Source organism: Palaemon carinicauda, chromosome 35 (assembly GCF_036898095.1).
Source record: "Palaemon carinicauda isolate YSFRI2023 chromosome 35, ASM3689809v2, whole genome shotgun sequence".
Taxonomy (NCBI): Eukaryota; Metazoa; Arthropoda; class Malacostraca; order Decapoda; family Palaemonidae; genus Palaemon; species Palaemon carinicauda.
In genome coordinates this window covers 79878196-79898841 of record NC_090759.1, presented here as the reverse complement: position 1 = coordinate 79898841, position 20646 = coordinate 79878196, and the positions used below count along the sequence as shown (strand labels likewise).

At 36.1% G+C, this 20646-nt stretch overlaps 1 protein-coding gene across 2 annotated transcripts in view; it reads left to right on the top strand.

The window, feature by feature from the left end:
- The window catches only part of LOC137627922 (uncharacterized), a 10339-nt gene extending 2804 nt beyond the window's left edge, over positions 1–7535 (top strand). The window contains exons 2-6 of one of the 2 annotated variants that reach the window (XM_068359376.1): positions 1354–1609; positions 3754–3819; positions 4511–4600; positions 4997–5185; positions 7190–7535. In XM_068359376.1, the coding sequence (XP_068215477.1) occupies positions 1375–1609; positions 3754–3819; positions 4511–4600; positions 4997–5185; positions 7190–7401 (792 nt within the window). In that variant the 5' untranslated portion in view covers positions 1354–1374 and the 3' untranslated portion in view covers positions 7402–7535. The remainder of the gene's footprint in view (positions 1–1353; positions 1610–3753; positions 3820–4510; positions 4601–4996; positions 5186–7189) is intronic. The other variant, XM_068359377.1, reaches the window with a different exon arrangement.
- The last annotated feature ends 13111 nt before the right edge of the window (positions 7536–20646 follow it).

The window sequence follows — 20646 nt, the reverse complement described above, 5'->3', positions numbered from 1 at the left end:
AACGTGCAGTGAATGTTTTTATGTTGAACACACTGACAAGAGTCTCTCGTCATGGTTTATATATGAAAGATCTATTTTAATGTTACTGATCTTTAGATATTTTACATTCTTTATTCATTACTTTTCATATAGTTCACTGATTTCCTTATTTCTTATTCTCTCTGGGCTATTTTTCCCTGCTGGAGCCCTTGATCTTATAGCATCCTTCTTTTCCTACTAGGGTTGTAGCTTAGCTAGTAATAATGATAATAACAATAATAATAATAGTAAACTGGCATTTTTCCAAAGTTCTTATCTTTAAATTCACTCCAAATATAAATAAAACTTAATCATTCCTTTCTCTCATTATCTGCCTACATTCTACCATAACATATAGGGAATTTAAAAAATCTCTTTCCTAATTAATTTCTCTAAGATCAGGTAAAATCAACATTACTTGTGTCCCATTTAATACAAAAGATACCAGTCTAATGAACTCAATTATTGTCTAGCTTATGTTCTAACATTTCGGTAGAAATGACATTCGTTGAAATTTTTAAAATTGAGGCATTGATAATTAATATGCTGTTACTCTTTCTATTAGAGATACAGGAAAGATCCCTGTTAGTTTCATTGACACGGTTTGTTTTGATTGGGGAGAGAGAGAGAGAGAGAGAGAGAGAGAGAGAGAGAGAGAGAGAGAGAGAGAGAGAGAGAGAGAGAGAGAGAGAGCGAGCTACCAGCCATTCTGAATGATCATGTCCCTTTTCATATCCTAGCAGTGACGATGATCATGTCCCTTTTCATATCGTAGCAGTGACGATGATCATGTCCCTTTTCATATCGTAGCAGTGACGATGATCATGTCCCTTTTCATATCCTAGCAGTGACGATGATCATGTCCCTTTTCATATCGTAGCAGTGACGATGATCATGTCCCTTTTCATATCGTAGCAGTGACGATGATCATGTCCCTTTTCATATCGTAGCAGTGACGATGATCATGTCCCTTTTCATATCGTAGCAGTGACGATGATCATGTCCCTTTTCATATCCTAGCAGTGACGATGATCATGTCCCTTTTCATATCGTAGCAGTGACGATGATCATGTCCCTTTTCATATCGTAGCAGTGACGATGATCATGTCCCTTTTCATATCGTAGCAGTGACGATGATCATGTCCCTTTTCATATCGTAGCAGTGACGATGATCATGTCCCTTTTCATATCGTAGCAGTGACGATGATCATGTCCCTTTTCATATCCTAGCAGTGACGATGATCATGTCCCTTTTCATATCCTAGCAGTGACGATGATCATGTCCCTTTTCATATCCTAGCAGTGACGATGATCATGTCCCTTTTCATATTGTAGCAGTGACGTCATCGCCACCCGATGGCTTCGACTCTACCTCTGCGGACCTCCCAAGGACACTCAAGGCATGGAGGACCTCCTATCCACAGGACTGGACTGCCACTTGTGACATGGGTGATAGCATGGTTCCTTTACTTGGCAGCCTTCAGTGCAGGCCAGGTGCTGAGAGAATATCGGATATACGAACACATCGAATTTGGATATGGCATAGGGCCAGGAAGGGCCTACAAATCGATTAGCGAAGCCAGTAACTTAGGTAAGATGTTCCACTTTAATCTCATGTAGGAGTACCACAATATATATATATATATATATATATATATATATATATATATATATATATATATATATATTCTATTCCATTTCTCTCCCTTTTATTTTGTTAAAGTTTATATAGTTTATGTAGGAATTATTTTAATGTTGTTACTGTTCTTAAATTTGTTTTCCTGGTTTCATTTCCTCACGGGGCTATTTTCCCTGATGGGGTCCCTGGGCTTATAGTATCCTGCTTTTCCAACTAGGGTTGTAGCTGAGCAAGTAATAATAATGATAATATATATATATATTATATATATATATATATATATATATATATATATATATATATATATATATATATATATATATATATAGTCAGTCTCTAGGTCATTGTCCTGCTAATGCATTGTCACTGTCCCTTGCCTCTGCTATTAATGGTTGTCCTTTAAACCTGTGTCCCTCTGCTCAGTAATTTGTATATACTTAATGTTTCAAGGAGCTAAGAATATGTTTTGGTTTCTTCCCCACCCCCATGATGTGTCATGATAAACAATACTTGATTTTCATTGGCTTTCTTCCCTTCATGCATGATAAAGGAAACAATGACTTTATTTTGACTTTTTTTCTTATGGTGGGATATGAGAAACAATACTTGTTTTTATTGTTTTTTTTTCCTTATGGCATGATATGAGAAACCATACTTGTTTTCATTGTTTTTTTTTTTTCCTTATGGTGGGACATGAGAAACCATACTTGTTTTTATTGTTTTTTCCTTATGGTGGGATATGAGAAACCATACTTGTTTTTATTGTTTTTTTCCTTATGGTGGGATACGAGAAACCATACTTGTTTTTATTGTTTTTTCCTTATGGTGGGATACGAGAAACCATACTTGTTTTTATTGTTTTTTCCTTATGGTGGGATATGAGAAACCATACTTGTTTTTATTGTTTTTTCCTTATGGTGGGATATGAGAAACCATACTTGTTTTTATTGTTTTTTCCTTATGGTGGGATATGAGAAACCATACTTGTTTTTATTGTTTTTTTCCTTATGGTGGGATACGAGAAACCATACTTGTTTTTATTGTTTTTTCCTTATGGTGGGATACGAGAAACCATACTTGTTTTTATTGTTTTTTCCTTATGGTGGGATATGAGAAACCATACTTGTTTTTATTGTTTTTTCCTTATGGTGGGATATGAGAAACCATACTTGTTTTTATTGTTTTTTCCTTATGGTGGGATATGAGAAACCATACTTGTTTTTATTGTTTTTTTCCTTATGGTGGGATACGAGAAACCATACTTGTTTTCATTGTTTTTTTCCTTATGGTGGGATATGAGAAACCATACTTGTTTTTATTGTTTTTTTCCTTATGGTGGGATATGAGAAACCATACTTGTTTTTATTGTTTTTTTCCTTATGGTGGGATATGAGAAACCATACTTGTTTTTATTGTTTTTTTCCTTATGGTGGGATATGAGAAACCATACTTGTTTTCATTGTTTATTTTCCTTATGGTGGGATATGGGAATTCATACTTTTTTATTGTTTTTTCCTTATGGTGGGATATGAGAAACCATACTTGTTTTTATTGTTTTTTTTTTCCTTATGGTGGGACATGGGAATTCATACTTTTTTATTTTTTTTCCTTATGGTGGGATATGAGAAACCATACTTGTTTTTATTGTTTTTTTTCCTTATGGTGGGATATGAGAAACCATACTTGTTTTCATTGTTTATTTTCCTTATGGTGGGACATGGGAATTCATACTTTTTTCTTGTTTTTTCCTTATGGTGGGATATGAGAAACCATACTTGTTTTTATTGTTTTTTTCCTTATGGTGGGACATGAGAAACCATACTTGTTTTTCTTGTTTTTCCCCTTATGACGCAACGTGAAAAACAATACTTTTTATTAGATTTTTTCCTTATACCATAATATGAGACACAATAATTATATTCTTTTTGGGCTTAAACAAATATTCTTGTAATAAAAAAACTTATCTAAATGATATAAGGTGATAAAAATAAACCATAATCACTGTTGTTAGAAACAATATTAAACTCTCTCATAATAAGATGACTTAAAGAATATGCATAATGTTTTTACGAGAAATATTTCTTGTCATATTACAGGCCATTGTCGAATGCTATGCTTGGCTGAACTGAGATGCAAATCTGTGACAATATTAGAAGCCGATGGTAAGTATTCATCACACTATATACATCCTTAAAAGCATTTACTTTTCCCTGATATTTGCCTATACTCAATTTTTTTCAATGAGGCGCATTTGCACTGACTCGCAGCGATCCCCTTTTAGCTCGGAAAAGTTTCCTGTTATCTGATTGGTTAGAATTATCTTATCCAACCAATCAGCGAGCAGGAAACTAAAAGGAGCACTGCTGCGAGTCAGTGCAAATGCGCCTCACTAAAAAGAATTGACTATAGTCTTCTCCATTATCAGGCTCAATACTACTATGCAGTATTCTAGAAGTTTTATTCCAGCTGTGACCAAGTTGTGGAATGATCTTCCAAATCGGGTAGTTGAATCGGTGGAATTTCAAAAGATCAAACTTACAGTGAATTATTTTTAAGTTGAACAGGCTGACATAAGTCTCTTTATAGTTTATTTATGAAAGGCTTATTTGAATGTTGTTGCTGTTCTTGAAATATGATATTTTCATCGTTCATTACTTCTATTGTAGTTTATTTATTTCCTTATTTCATTACCTCACTGGGCTATTTTTCCTTGTTGGAGAACTTTGGCTTATGTCATCCTTCTTGTAGCTTAGCTAGTAATTATAATATTGATAATGCTACTAATAATAATACTAACGTTTGACAAGTTTTATAGCTACAAAATAATCTTCTTCTCTCCATCTCTAACTTCAGGACAGACGAACTGTGACTTCTCCGAATTGACGAATATCGGACATTTGGATAAAATACCTGGTGCCGTAACCATCTTCATGACACCCAAAGGTATCGACTTGTATTCTGGCTTCTATTCACTGGTTTCTCTTTCATATTTTGATTTTATTTTTATATTATTTTTGGAATTTGCGTTAAGAAGGTATAAAATATGAAATGCTAGAGTAATCATAACAGAAAAATGGTTACATTTTGTTTAAATTTCTCTAACAGCCTTAATTTTTGTCATAGAGAGGTCAGGTTGGTCTCATTATTTTGGAAAATGCCTTAAGTTTCTCATAAAGTTATCAAAAATATGCAAAAAAAATGTAAAAACATATTTTTGCAAGGACGTACCGGTACGTCCATGGGGGTAAAGGGATGAGTTTTGTGAAACGTACTAGTACGTCCATTGGGGGTAAAAGGGGTAATAGCTGTCGACATTAATTTCTTTTCTTGATCTTCCAGGACCATACAGCTGTGATGCTCCTTTTGTTAATGTACGCGGTGTGGGCTGTATCCTCGTAGTTGATCGAGTGGCTGTCTCTAGAGCCGTAGCCAATGATATTTGTGCGACTAAAGGGGCAAAATTATTCTATGCAGAAAATCCGCAACATCTAAGACGCCTGTACACCAACTTTCTGTCAGTAAGAGCAGGTAATTTCCTTTCTTTCTTTTCATGTACAGTCAAGTGCAAAAGTTTGTCAACACTCTCTCCTATGCCAGGAAGTCTTAGGCCAATTACAACTGCCAACGGGAGCGGCACCGCTTCAAGCCAGTGGGACACCACTCATGCAAAGCGGCACCGCGGCGGCAAAAACGCCGAGCTGCTTTAATGTGAAAGGCCCCATTAGGTTTATCAGTCCACTTGTAAGCGCTGTGCTGCTCCTCTGGCTGATTTCAATCGCATAGTGTGAAAAGGCCCTTATACACTCTGACACTATTCTGTTTCTTTATTTCCTTTCCATACTGGGTTATCTTCCCTGTTGGAGCCCTTAGGCTTATAACACTTTGCTTTTCTAACTAAGATTGTAGCTTAGAGAGTAATAATAATATGGTATTGACACTGGGAAAGTAATGGTCTGAGAGTGGCGGCAGACTTTTGAGTTTGACTGTATATATTTCATATGACAATTATACGTGTATATGTTGCTTTTTGTTAAAACAAGAAATGTAACGTTAACTGTGTATTGGATCATGTGCAGAGGGTAGACATGTTTAACTGTAGATTTTTACATTTAATAACCTCCCTTTATGGACCAAATTTCCGTTATTGATATGTGTGATGATACACACACACACACACACATATATATATATATATACATATATATATATATATATATATATATATATATATATATATATATATATATATATATGTGTGTGTGTGTGTGTGTGTGTGTGTGTTTGTGTATATATATGCAAAAAGACACAGGGAGAATGAAATAGAAAATATACGATAAAGTTGACTAGCTTCGTCTTACTTCTTCAGTAGTCCTTTCAAGAAGTCGGAACTAATCAGGACTTAATCTTATATTTTCTTTTTCATTTACTCTGTGGTTCTTTTGCATCTGAGCATCACGTTTCCCTGAGTTTTACATCATCATCATCATCATCATCATCATCATCATCCTACGCCTGTTGATGCAAAGAGCCTTGGTTAAATTTCCCCAGTCATCTCTTTGTTGAGCTCTGAAATCAATTCTTATTCTGAGTTTTGCATACATACATTTCCCACTTACACATTCTGGTCTTTCTTAGCAATTGTAGACGTCTTATATTACCTTCTTTCTCTCTTGAGAGTAAGGCAAGTGGCAATGGGTCCCAACGAGGCCTAGGAAACAATAGAATCAAGCTGAGCTAGTTACCAAAGGGTGAAACTTTACTTACCAGTTGAGATACTACCACCTGAGAGTTATTGGGTCCTTTGACTGGCCAGTTAGTACGGCATTGGACTCCTCTCTGGTTACGGCTCATTTTCCTTTTCCTACACATGCCCCGAATAGTCTGGCCCAATCTTTACATATTCTCCTCTTTGCCTATACATGAGACAATATGTAAGATAACTGAAAAAAACTTCACTCAAAGGGTTATCTACTGCACTATAATTGTTCAATGGGTACTTCCCTCTTGGTAAGGGTAGAATAGACTCTTTTAGGCATGGTAAGCAGTTTTTCTAGGGGAAGACCACTCCAAACTCAAACCATTGTTCTCTAGTCTTGCGTAGTGCCGTAGCCTCTGTACCATGATCTTCTACTATATTGGATTAGAGCCCACTTACTAGAGGGTACACCCAGGCACTGTATTCTATTTGTTTCCTTATTTCCTTTCCTCACTGGGCTATTTTCTCTGTTGGGTCCCTTGAGCTTATAGCATCCTGCTTCCAAATAAGGGTTTAACCTAGCTTAACTAATAATAATAATAATAATAATAATAATAATAATAATAATAATAATAATAATAATAAACCCAGGCACTCTATTCTATGTGTTTCCTAATTTCCTTTCCTCACTGGGCTATTTTCTCTGTTGGGTCCTTGGGCATATAGCATCCTGCTTTTCCAAAAAAGGGGTTTTCTTAGCTAATAATAATAATAATAATAATAATAATAATAATAATAATAATAATAATAATAATAATAATATTTTTTTTTAACAGTGACCGGGTTCGATCTCTGGGTGTGGAGCATCCCCAACCTTTGGTGGGCAGACCCATACACAAACCGTACAATTCAGGCAGAGGAAGTTGACTCTGGCAGCTACATAGGTAGTGCTGCTCACGTCATCAACCCAAACACTGGAAAGCTGGTTGGAAAAGACAGGAGGTTCCCTTATGGCTACATCTGTGAGAAGAAGCTTGCATGGTCTTAGAATATTCTCTCTCTCTCTCTCTCTCTCTCTCTCTCTCTCTCTCTCTCTCTCTCTCTCTCTCTCTCTCTCTCTCTCCTATAATATGTAGATGTGTTTATGCTGTCAAAATATTACACATAGGACTTACTTGAGACTGTTACCCAAAACATTTGTGTATGTTGTGTGTGTATATATATTATATATATATATACACACACACACACACACACATATATATATATATATATATATATATATATATATATATATATATATATATATATATATATATATATAAATTTATATATATATATATATATATATATATATATATATATATATATATATATATATATATATTTACATATGTAGCCTATATATATATATATATATATATATATATATATATATATATATATATATATATATATATATATATATATATATATATATATATATATATATATATATATATAAATGTGTGTGTCTAAAATCAACATAGCTTAAAATATGATTGTGAAAATTCATATTGTTTTTAAACTATATTGTTTAAATACCAACTGTATTATGAATATTTTTTTTCTGTTGCCTCTTTTTTGGGAGTAACCACTTTTTTATATGATTGTTTAGAAATTTTATAGGGGTCACAATGTGTATATTATGAATAATGTTCATAGTAATTCTTAATTTAGCCGTTAAAGTCTGTTTGTATTTACTATGAAGCCCCCTTATGTAATGCCAAAAATGCTATTAGTCAAAGAAATGAATATTTAAGATTTGGATAATAGACAAAAATTTCTAAAAATATAAGAAAAGTTAGATTTAAAATGTTGAAAATTGTCAAATAACTATATTAATAACTTGTCCGTTCTTTGCAGTTTACTGTAAAATTTAGGCAATCTTAAAGAATCTCAGCTGTCTATCTCCTCTAACCTGGCCCATACAGAGCATTTAGATTGTTAGGGAATTAACAGGCGTCGCAATTACCATGGTTACAGACGTTGTATTCAAACAATTGAAGAAATATCTTCTTTCTAATCACGTAAACCTGTCGACGTCCATTGACTCGCTATCACGAAACCTTTTTAGAATCTAAGTGTTTTAGAAGCTCCATTGTTCTTTATAGAGTGTTCAAGTCCTTGAACTGGACGAGTTAATGTTCTTTTACTCGTGCCTAGCTAAGTAAAGTAACATTAATCTAGATTTTGTAGGTTTTTAAGAGTATTTTCTTTTCTTTTTTGAACTTGAAGATTAAATCAATCTATAGTCAGAAGTAAACAATTTTTCGCATGACTTGAAAAATCACTTAATGTCTTTAAGGAATTTTGAAGAAATATCCTTTAAAATGTTATAAGAAAACTCTATATTATTAATCCGTATGTTTATTCAAGAGACTATTGTCTGGATAAAATTTCATTTGATGCTTTTGCTGGTCGATTTAAACTTTACATTTCAAGTTGTTTAAAGGAACCTTTACTATTTCTTGAAATGATATGGTCTACAATGGAAGGTAGAAACGTTAGAAATAAGCATTAAGAAGGCGAACAGGAAGGACATCTACAAAGGAAACTATAAACATGTCTTTCTTATTGTTATTCCGCATGGGTTGTGAATACTGAGCAACTATATAAAGGTATATTTACCTGAGAATCACTTTGGGAATTAAATACTCTATTACTTTATCGATATTTGCAAAGTTTCTAAGCTTATTCTTATGGTTGTAAATAAGCTTATTTTACCTGTACCATAAATAACTTACTGATGAAATTCTCAATCTTTAATTTTATCCTAATCTGTCTTGAAATCACCTAGGATAACACCTTGCTATCACGTAGAGAATAATCCTTACCTCTCATTATTGGAGGCTATTTCTTACAGTTTGCTTGTCATATAATGCGTTTTGTCTTTACCATTTAATGAGATTTCATTGTTAAGAGGTAATTGCAACTCTCAATTCTATAACTTTTAGTTATAAATGACAATGTGACATTTCTATAAATTTTATTGATTCATGATGTATTTTCCTTCATAAGAAAACAATTTGTTTGCAAACCGAACTTTTAAAATTCGGTGAATCGCAACTTCATAAGTCTAAAATTATTATTATTATTATTATTATTATTATTATTATTATTATTATTATTATTATTATTATTATTATTATTATTATTATTATTGATGAGGTTACATCCTTTGCTGGAAAAGCAGAATGTTATAGGCCTAGGGCCCCAACAAGGAAACTAGCCCAGTGAGGAAATGTGATAAGGAAATAAGCTATATATATGAGAAATAATGAATTAAAATATAAAACTTCTTAAGATTAGTAACGATGTAAAATATCGAGCTGTTGTATATTAACTATGAAGAGAGATGTCAACCTGTTCAGCATAAAATTAAAAAAGTTTTTGAACATTTCTTATAGTCGTTCGTATATTTATCAATGAGATTTTCATGGAATTAATAAATACTGTTATTCATAGATTAGGATATTGAATGAGAAACGCACATTTAACACCGGATAATTGTTTCATGATTATGCTCATAATTCATTGAAATAAATGCCTGTGATGCCGAATAATGAACATAAATCGTAGCTTAAACTTTGCATGTCTATATTACATGCAAATTATTTACGATAATATGTACTGGGCATTGAATTTATCGTTGCTATAAAACACCTGGGCCTCCAAAAGGGCAAAAATCTTATGAATTTACGAGATTCTGGATGCAGCCCTAGGCCGATGCACAACCAATTTGTTTGCAGTGTTTCTTAATAATTCATTTCCAGGAAAGGAAATCAACATTTTTTTTTATTTCATGACAAAAAAGGATAGAAAGTTAAATATGACACCACTAAAGGGATAGATATAGACTGGACGTCAAGGCGATAAATATAAATTGGTCAAAAGTTTTATTTTCAAATGTCAAGAAGACGACATTCTGAGCAATAGATGGCGCCAAAACCGTCCAAGGACTCGTCAGGGACACAAGGCTACCTCAAGAAATTAAAGACTCCTTGAATGACTGACGTTTGGCGTCCCGAGTCAAAGTCAGCTGTCGTCTTGAAGTTGCACTTGATTTGCTCAGAAGATTTGTAAGTAAGTATATCATCCTAAGGTCGCCATTGCTCCGAAGGTTTGTGAATTGTGAATTTGTGAGTGAGTAGATGGTTGGTCGCCATCTTTAAACTCGGTCCCCGTCCTTCTAATTATTATAAGTTACGCTGAAAATGAAGGTTTCTTCGCATACACAGGTGGATTTTAAGATTCTGTCGCTTAATTTAGGTATGTATTTTAAGAATAAACCAAACTTAAGTTGTTATCGTGCCGGCTTTTAATGGTTTTGCTTAACCGGCTCCACACTACTAGTGATTGGCCTAGACCTAATGGCTCCTAACCCCAAAGGATTATTAGTCTTAAATACGCTATGATGATAAGATTGATTTTAAGATTCTGTTGCTTAATTTAGGTCTGTATTTAAAGAACAAAGCAAACTTAGGTTATCTTGCCGGATTTTAATGATTTTGCTTAACCGGTTCCTCGCCATATGGGACTAAAGACGGTGCCTCATGGCCTTAGTTTACTATTAAGGTGTGTAAGGCAATTTGAAGTCATTTTTAAACCATATAGAAGTTTAATAAAATTTTGGACAACTCTAAACCAGTTTAAGTGATTACTGTAAGCGAGTATATAGGATTTTTCCAAGTAATCCTGGAACTTTGTTCAGTTAGGTTTCATTGTAGAACAATGCAATGTTAGTTAGGACATTGAAACACTCATAATTGAGTAGATCTTTGTAAGTGGGCCATTTTGAACCCCATATACTACTGGCGGAAACCGCTATCAACAAATTTATAGATTTTAGTGAAAAATTCCAGTTTTGCCCCCATGGTCATATTAGTACGTGCCACATGGTCCTCCTTACACCCGGTAATTCAGGAAAGCCGATAAGTGGTGCTTCTGTTATAAGTTGCATGAGCGAACAGAATTTGAACAGAATTAAGGACGTTACATTTTATATTCTAAACCGAGCGTTATTAGTCTTCAATATGGGAATATAGTGTAATTAAAACTTTTTGTTAATGTAAGGTTAAGGTAGGAATGTGTTTGTTATACAGTAGTCGGAAAATGGGAAATGGAAGCTACGTCCGTGTTCAATCAGAGGATGGAGTGTAAAGCTACAACTCGCTCCTTTAAGTGTGTGTTCACCCCAATTGTTAATTTTATATAATAGACATCGTAGGTGTGTATGATGAATAAAACGGCAAAATTTTAGCTCACGGGGCTAACGCACGTAATTAAACATGTTTTGCTTGTCAGGATATAGAAACAATACCTGCGATCAATGTAATGTACACAGCCCATAAACCTGGGTACATATATATGATAGCCTCCTGTTTGTGTGATGACGGCTGACTAAGGATACGGTCGTGTAAGGGGGTCGAAGGGGGCGTTAGCACGCTTGTTAGGGAAGTAGGTAAAGACACGGCTTTTAGGTTAGCTTAGGGGTGTGGAGTTTACGTTGGTTTGTTAACATTTTCAATGCGTGCTAGAGGAACTAGCCGCTAATATGCAAAGGCTCCTCTAAACCAATAAATAATTGGTATAAATTTGCCGTATCAACATACACCTAAATAAGCTGAATTGAGGAAGTTGGTATGTTCTGTAGCACGATAAATGTGGGTACAAATGATTTAGAGAAAACGTGATTGAAAAATCATGTTTGCCATGTATCAAAAAGTGCATTTCTTTGTTCGCCAACTTAAAATCTCTCCAGACCTTCTAATTATTGTAAGTTACGCTGAAATCAAAGGTTCCTTCACACATTCAGGTGGATTTTAAGATCGTATTGCTTAACCCTTTTACCCCCAGGCTATTTGGAACTTTCCAACCCTTAACCCCCAGGCGTTATTTTTTTTAAGCACATTTTCCGGTATATTTTTTTCAAATTGCTCTAACAGCCTTAATTTTCGTCATAGAGAGGTCAGGTTGGTCTCATTCTCTTGGAAAATGCCTGAAGTTTCTCAAAAAATTTTCAAAAATATGGGAAAAAAAATGTAAATAGCAGTTTTTTGCAATAACGTACCGGTGCGTCCAAAGGGGGTAAAGGGATGAGTTTTGTGAAACGTACCAGTACGTCCTTTGGGGGTAAAAGGGTTAATTTAGGTATGTATTAGAACAACAAAGTAAACGTAGGTTATCGTGCCAGATTTTAATGGTTTTGCTTAACCGTTTCCATGCTATTTGTGAGTATAGCTGAGACCTTGTGGCTGTTGACGCTAAAGGATTATTTGCCTCAAATACGAAACGATAAGACGAGATACCGTAATCCTAGTCTGGTTTAGGCCATAGTTGGACTTTTCATGTTTTGTGGCCAATGTAGACATTTGGTAAGGCGTCATGGCGTTAGTTTACTTTTCAGGTGTTTAGGGCAATTTGAAGCCATTTTTAAACCATATTTTGTATATTAGAGTTTAATAAAATTTTGGACAACTTCACGGGTAAGTGATTACTGTAAGCGACTATATATGATATTTTTCCAAGTAGTCTTGGAACTTAGAGTTCAGTGTCATTGTAAAACAGTGCAATGTTAGGTCATTGGAACTTGCATAATTGAGTAGATCTTTGCAAATGCACTATTTTGAACCCCATATACTGCTGGCAGAAACTGCTATTAACAAATTTATAGATTTTCGTGGAAAATTCCAGTTTTGCCACTTTGGTCATATTGGAACGTGCCACATGGTCCTCCTTACACCTGGTAGTTCAGAAAACCTGATAAGTGGTGCTTCAGTTTTAAGTTCCATGCTTGAACAGAATTTGAACAGAATTAAGGGCGTTACATTTTATAATCTAAACAGTGTGTTATTAGTTTTCAAGATTGGAATATAGTGTAATCACAACTCTATTTTATGTTGATGAGGAAAGGTTAAGGGAGAAATGTTTGTTATACAGTTGTCTGATAATGGGAAATAGAAGCCACATCTACGTCCAAACAGAGGATGGAGTGCAAAGCTACAACTCGCCCCTTTAAGTGTGTGTTCATCCCAATTGTCAATTTTATATAATAGACATCGTAGGTGTGTATGATGAATAAAACGGCAAAATACTAGGTCACTGGTCCAACGCAGGTAATGAATCACGTTCTGCTTTCCAGGGCATAGAAACAATGTATATCAGCGAGCAATACGGTCTACGCAGAGCATAAACCTGGGTGTGTATATAACAGCTGTCACCTATTGGTATGATGACGGCCAACTAGGAATACGGCAGTGTAAGGGGGGGTCTAAGGGGGCGTTAGCCCCCCTCTGTTAGGTAAGTAGGTAAGGACATGACTTGTTGTTTAGATTGCGCGGCCGAGAAGTTTACGTTTGTTGGTGTCCATATTTAAGGCACGTGGGAGGAACTGGGTGCTGATAGTCAAAGGCTCCCGTAGACCAATAAATAATTGCTATAAGGTTGCCGTATCAACATACACGTAAATAAGCTTAATTGAGGAAGTTGGTGTGTTCTGTAGTACGATGAATGTAACTACAAATGACTTGGAAAAAATGTGGTTGAAAAATCATGTTTTCTATGCATCAAGAAGTTTAACATATCTTTGTTTGCCATCTTAAAATCTCCCCCGACCTTCTAATTATTGTAAATTACGCTGAAATCAAAGATTCCTTCACACATTCAGGTGGATTTTAAGATCGTATTGCTTAACCCTTTTACCCCCAGGCTATTTGGAACTTTCCAACCCTTAACCCCCAGGCGTTATTTTTTTTTTCAAGCACATTTTGCAGTATATTTTTTTCAAATTGCTCTAACAGCCTTAATTTTCGTCATAGAGAGGTCAGGTTGGTCTCATTCTCTTGGAAAATACCTGAAGTTTCTCAAAAAATTATCAAAAATATGGAAAAAAAAAAAATGTAAATAGCAGTTTTTTGCAATAACTTACTGGTACGTCCAAAGGGAGTAAAGGGATGAGTTTTGTGAAACGTACCAGTACGTCCTTTGGGGGTAAAGGGATGAGTTTTGTGAAACGTACAAGTACGTCCTTTGGGGGTAAAGGGATGAGTTTTGTGAAACGTACCAGTACGTCCTTTGGGGGTAAAAGGGTTAATTTAGGTATGTATTTGAACAACAAAGTAAACGTAGGTTATTGTGCCAGATTTTAATGGTTTTGCTTAACCGTTTCCACGCTATTTGTGAGTATAGCTGAGACCTTGTGACTGTTGACGCTTAAGGATTATTTGCCTCAAATACGAAACAATAAGACGAGATACCGTAATCCTAGTCTGGTTTAGGCCATAGTCGGACTTTTCATGTTTTGTGGCCAATGTAGACATTTGGTAAGGCGTCATGGCGTTAGTTTACTTTTCAGGTGTTTAAGGCAATTTGAAGCCATTTTGAAACCATATTTTGTATATTAGAGTTTAATGAAATTTTGGACAAATTCACGGGTAAGTGATTACTGTAAGCGAATATACTGCATCATATTTTTCCAAGTACTGTAGTCTTGGAACTTTGAGTAGATCTTTGCAAATGCACCATTTTGAACCCCATATATTGCTGGCAGAAACTGCTTTTAACAAATTTATAGATTTTGGTGGAAAATTCCAGTTTTGCCGCTTTGGTCATATTGGAACGTGCCACTTGGTCCTCCTTACACCCGGTAGTTCAGAAAACCTGATAGTGGTGCTTCTGTTTTAAGTTATGTGCTCAAACAGAATTTGACCAGAATTAAGGGCGTTACATTTTATTTTTTAAGCAGTGCGTTATTAGTGTTTAATATGGGAATACAGTATAGTGTAATTAAAACTTTATTTTGTTAATGCTGTAAGGTTAAGGTGGGAATGTGTTATACAGTAGTCTGAAAATGGGAAATAGAAGCTACATCCATGTTCAGATAGATGATGAAGTGCGAAGCTATATCTCTCCCCTCTTGGGTGTGTTCACCCTAATTGATTTTTTATAATTGAGATCGTAGGTATGTATAATGAAAAAAACTGCAAAATACTGACGCACGGAATTAAACATGTTCTGCTTGTCAGGACATAGAAATGATGTGTATATGCGAGCAATGCGATCTACGCAGAGCATAAACCTGGGTGTATATATAATAGGTGCCACCTGTTTGTATATTGACGGCCGACTAAGAATGTGGCAGTGTAAGGGGGTCAAAGTACGTTAGGACATGGCTTGTAGGTTAGGTTGGGGGGGGCGAGAAGTTTACGTGAGTTAGTGGCCATTTATAATGCATGCGAGAAGAACTGGCCACTAACATATAAAGGCTCCCAGGAACCAATGAATTGGTACAAGTTTGCTGTATCAACATACACTTAAACAAGCTTAATTGAGGAATGCGGTATGTTCTGTAGTACGATGAATGTGGCTACAAATGACTTTAGAGAAAATGTGATTGAAAAATCATGTTTTCCATGCATCAAGAAGTTATGATTGCCTTATGTTTGTCACCTTTGAATCTCCCCCGACCATTCTAATTATTGTAAGTTACGCTGAAAACTAAGGTTCCTTCACATATTCATGTGGATTTTGTGATCGTATTGCTTAATTTAGGTATGTATTTGAACAACAAAATTAACATAGGTTACCGTGCCAGATTTTAATGGTTTTGCTTAATCGGTTCCAAGCTATTTGCGACTATAGCCGAGACATCTTGGCTTTTAACCCTAAAAGATTATTTGCGTCAAATGCGCAAAGATGATAAGACCGTACCGTAATCCTAGTCAGGTTTAGTCAATAGTCGGACTTTTCATGTTTTATGGCCAATTTAGACGTTGGGTAAAGCATTATGGCGTTAGTTTGCTCTTCAGATGTGTAAAGTAATTTGAAGTCATTTTTAAACTATTTTGTATAAGTTTAATAAAATTTTGGACAACTCAAAACTGGTTTAAGTGATTACTGTAAGCGACTATATTGGATTTTTCCAAGTAATTTTGGAACTTTGTTCAGTTAGGTTTCATTGTAGAACAGTGCAATGTTAGTTAGGACATTGGAACTCGCGTAATTGAGTAGATCTTTGCAAATCACCATTTTGAACCCCATATACTGCTGGCCGAAACTGCTATTAACAAATTTATAGATTTTAGTGAAAAAATTTGATTTACGACTTTGGTCATATTGGCACATGGTCCTCCTTACACCCGGTAGTTCAGAAAAGCCGATAAGTGGTTCTTTTGTTATAAGTTACTTGTTTGAACAGAATATAGGGCGTGACACTTCATATTCTAAACAGTGTGTTATTAGTTTCCAATATTTGAATATAGTGTAATAACAACTCTATTTTATGTTGATGAGGAAAGGTTAAGGGAGAAATGTTTGTTATACAGTTGTGTGATAATGGGAAATAGAAGCCACATCTACGTCCAAACAGAGGATGGAGTGCAAAGCTACAACTCGCCCCTTTAAGTGTGTGTTCATCCCAATTGTCAATTTTATATAATAGACATCGTAGGTATGTATGATGAATAAAACGGCAAAATACTAGGTCACAGGTCTAACGCATGTAATGAATCATGTTCTGCTTTCCAGGGCATAGAAACAATGTATATCAGCGAGCAATACGAGCTACGCAGAGCATAAACCTGGGTGTGTATATAACAGCTGCCACCTATTGGTATGATGACGGCCAACTAGGAATACGGCAGTGTAAGGGGGGGTCTAAGGGGCCGTTAGCCCCCTCTGTTAGGTAAGTAGGTAAGGACATGACTTGTTGGTTAGATTGCGCGGGCGAGAAGTTTACGTTTGTTGGTGTCCATATTTAAGGCACGTGGGAGGAACTGGGTGCTGATAGTCAAAGGGTCCCGTAGACCAATAAATAATTGCTATAAGGTTGCCGTATCAACATACACGTAAATAAGCTTAATTGAGGAAGTTGGTATGTCCTGTAGTACGATGAATGTAGCTACAAATGACTTAAAAAAAATGTGGTTGAAAAATCATGTTTTCTATGCATCAAGAAGTTTATCATATCTTTGTTTGGCATCTTAAAATCTCCCCCGACCTTCTAATTATTGTAAATTCCGCTGAAATCAAAGGTTCCTTCACACATTCAGGTGGATTTTAAGATCGTATTTCTTAACCGTTTTACCCCCAGGCTATTTGGAACTTTCCAACCCTTAACCCCCAGGCGTTATTTTTTTTTTTTCAAGAACATTTTGCAGTATATTTTTTTCAAATTGCTCTAACAGCCTTAATTTTCATCATAGAGAGGTCAGGTTGGTCTCATTCTCTTGGAAAATGCCTGAAGTTTCTCAAAAATTATTAAAAATATGGAAAAAATAAATGTAAATAGCAGTTTTTTGCAATAACGTACCGGTACGTCCAAAGGGGGTAAAGGGATGAGTTTTGTGAAACGTACCAGTACGTCCTTTGGGGGTAAAAGGGTTAATTTAGGTATGTATTTGAACAACAAAGTAAACGTAGGTTATCGTGCCAGATTTTAATGGTTTTGCTTAACCGTTCCCACGCTATTTGTGAGTATAGCTGAGACCTTGTGGCTGTTGACGCTAAAGGATTATTTGCCTCAAATACGAAACGATAAGACGAGATACCGTATTCCTAGTCTGGTTTAGGCCATAGTCGGACTTTTCATGTTTTGTGGCCAATGTAGACATTTGGTAAGGCGTCATGGCGTTAGTTTACTTTTCAGGTGTTTAAGACAATTTGAAGCCATTTTGAAACCATATTTTGTATATGAGTTTAATAAAATTTTGGACAACTTCACGGGTATGTGATTACTGTAAGCGACTATATCATATTTTTCCAAGTACTGTAGTCTTGGAACTTTGAGTTAGTGTCATTGTAAAACAGTGCAATGTTAGGTCATTGGAACTTGCATAATTGAGTAGATCTTTGCAAATGCACCATTTTGAACCCCATATACTGCTGGCAGAAACTGATATTAAAAAATTTATAGATTTCGTGGAAATTTCCAGTTTTGCCGCTTTGGTCATATTGGATCGTGCCACTTGGTCCTCCTTACACCCGGTCGTTCAGAAAACCTGATAAGTGGTGCTTCAGTTTTAAGTTACATGCTTGAACAGAATTTGAACAGAATTAAGGGCGTTACATTTTATATTCTAAACAGTGTGTTATTAGTTTCCAATATTTGAATATAGTGTAATCACAACTCTATTTTATGTTGATGAGGAAAGGTTAAGGGAGAAATGTTTGTTATACAATTGTCTGATAATGCGAAATAGAAGCCACATCTACGTCCAAACAGAGGATGGAGTGCAGAGCTACAACTCGCCCCTTTAAGTGTGTGTTCATCCCAATTGTCAATTTTATATAATAGACATCGTAGGTGTGTATGACGAATAAAACGGCAAAATACTAGGTCACAGGCCTAACACACGTAATGAATCATGTTCTGCTTTCCAGGGCATAGAAACAATGTATATCAGGGAGCAGTACGAGATACGCAGAGCATAAACCTGGGTGTATATATAACAGCTGCCAGCTATTGGTATGACGACGGCCAACTAGGAATACGGCAGTGTAAGGGGGGTCTAAGGGGGCGTTAGCCCCCTCTGTTAGGTAAGTAGGTAAGGACATGACTTGTTGGTTAGATTGCGTGGGGGAGAAGTTTACGTTTGTTGGTGTCCATATTTAAGGTACGTGGGAGGAACTGGGTGCTGATAGTCAAAGGATCCTGTAGACCAATAAATAATTGCTATAAGGTTGCCGTATCAACATACACGTAAATAAGCTTAATTGAGGAAGTTGGTATGTTCTGTAGTACGATGAATGTAGCTACAAATGACTTAGAAAAAATGTGGTTGAAAAATCATGTTTTCTATGCATCAAGAAGTTTATCATATCTTTGTTTGCCATCTTAAAATCTCCCCCGACCTTCTAATTATTGTAAATTACGCTGAAACCAAAGGTTCCTTCACACATTCAGGTGGATTTTAATATCGTATTGCTTAACCCTTTTACCCCCAGGCTATTTGGAACTTTCCAACCCTTAACCCCCAGGCGTTATTTTTTTTTCAAGCACATTTTGCAGTATATTTTTTTCAAATTGCTCTAACAGCCTTAATTTTCGTCATAGAGAGGTCAGGTTGGTCTCATTCTCTTGGAAAATGCCTGAAGTTTCTCAAATAATTATCAAAAATATGGAAAAAAAAATGTAAACAGCAGTGTTTTGCAATAACGTACCGGTACGTCCAAAGGGGGTAAAGGGATGATTCTTCTTCTTTAGATTGCCCGGAGCTTCTCTCCGGACAGGGGCTTTTTGATGGTGCGTCTAGCCCCTAGGTGGTTTCCCCGGCGGGTAGGTGTGGTGGTTGCAGATCAGCGGGGCCTGGAAGTATATTTTTTTCTTTTCCCTAGTTAGGGGCGAGAAGAGAGGTTTTATAGTGGTAGGGGAAAGGCTGTATAGCAGAGAGTCCCAGTGAGTAGGAGAGTCTGGGAGAGGAAAGGAGGGTTTTCAGTGGGAGAAGAAAGAAGCAGTTTTAAGTGTAAGTACTTATTGCTGCTTGCAAAGGTCAATTATATTTCGCAACATGTTGCGAGCTTGCTCAGCCCAAGGGCCAGCACTGATTAAGCCCCTGGCTGGCCATGGGCGACGTCAAAGGATTTTACTTATAGAAATGCCTACTTTAGGCAGGCAAGGTCAAGAGACCAAGTGTTTAAGCCTGTTTAGGGCCAAAGTGATGAGATTAAGCTCAAAGGTGAAAGATGAAAGAGTTTAGTCCCAGTGAGTTAGAGAGACTGGGAGAGGAGGGAAGGGTTCTCGGCGGGAGGGGAAAGAAGCAGTTTTAGGCATAAGTGCTTATTACTGCTTGCCTGGTGTCACTGGGTATGGCTCTGGCATGCCAGGGACAGATTCGAAAAGATTTTTCTTATATGAATACCTGCTTTAAGCAGGCAGGGTCAAGAGACCCAGTGTTTAGGGCCTGTTGAGGGCTAAAGAGTTGAGATGAAGTTTTAAGGGTGAAAGGTTATAGAACTTGGTCCCAGTGAGTTAGAGGGGCTGGGAGAGGAGCGGAGTGATTTGCGTTAGAGGGCAAAAAAGGGCGGAGGAAAGCCTTAACCAAGGAGAGAAGGCTAAGGGTAGTTGAGAGTTGATATCTGCATAGGCTGGGAGAGACTGTCTTCTTACCTAGGTGGGGGGTAAGATCGCAGAAAAGCTGCAAGCGTCTATGTTTTTGAGAATGTGGGCAGTCACATGTTCTGCAATATGCGGCACTCCTTGGCCGAGGTTTTGTCTCAGATTTGTGGTTTTTGGGCAGTGGCAGAGGTAATGATC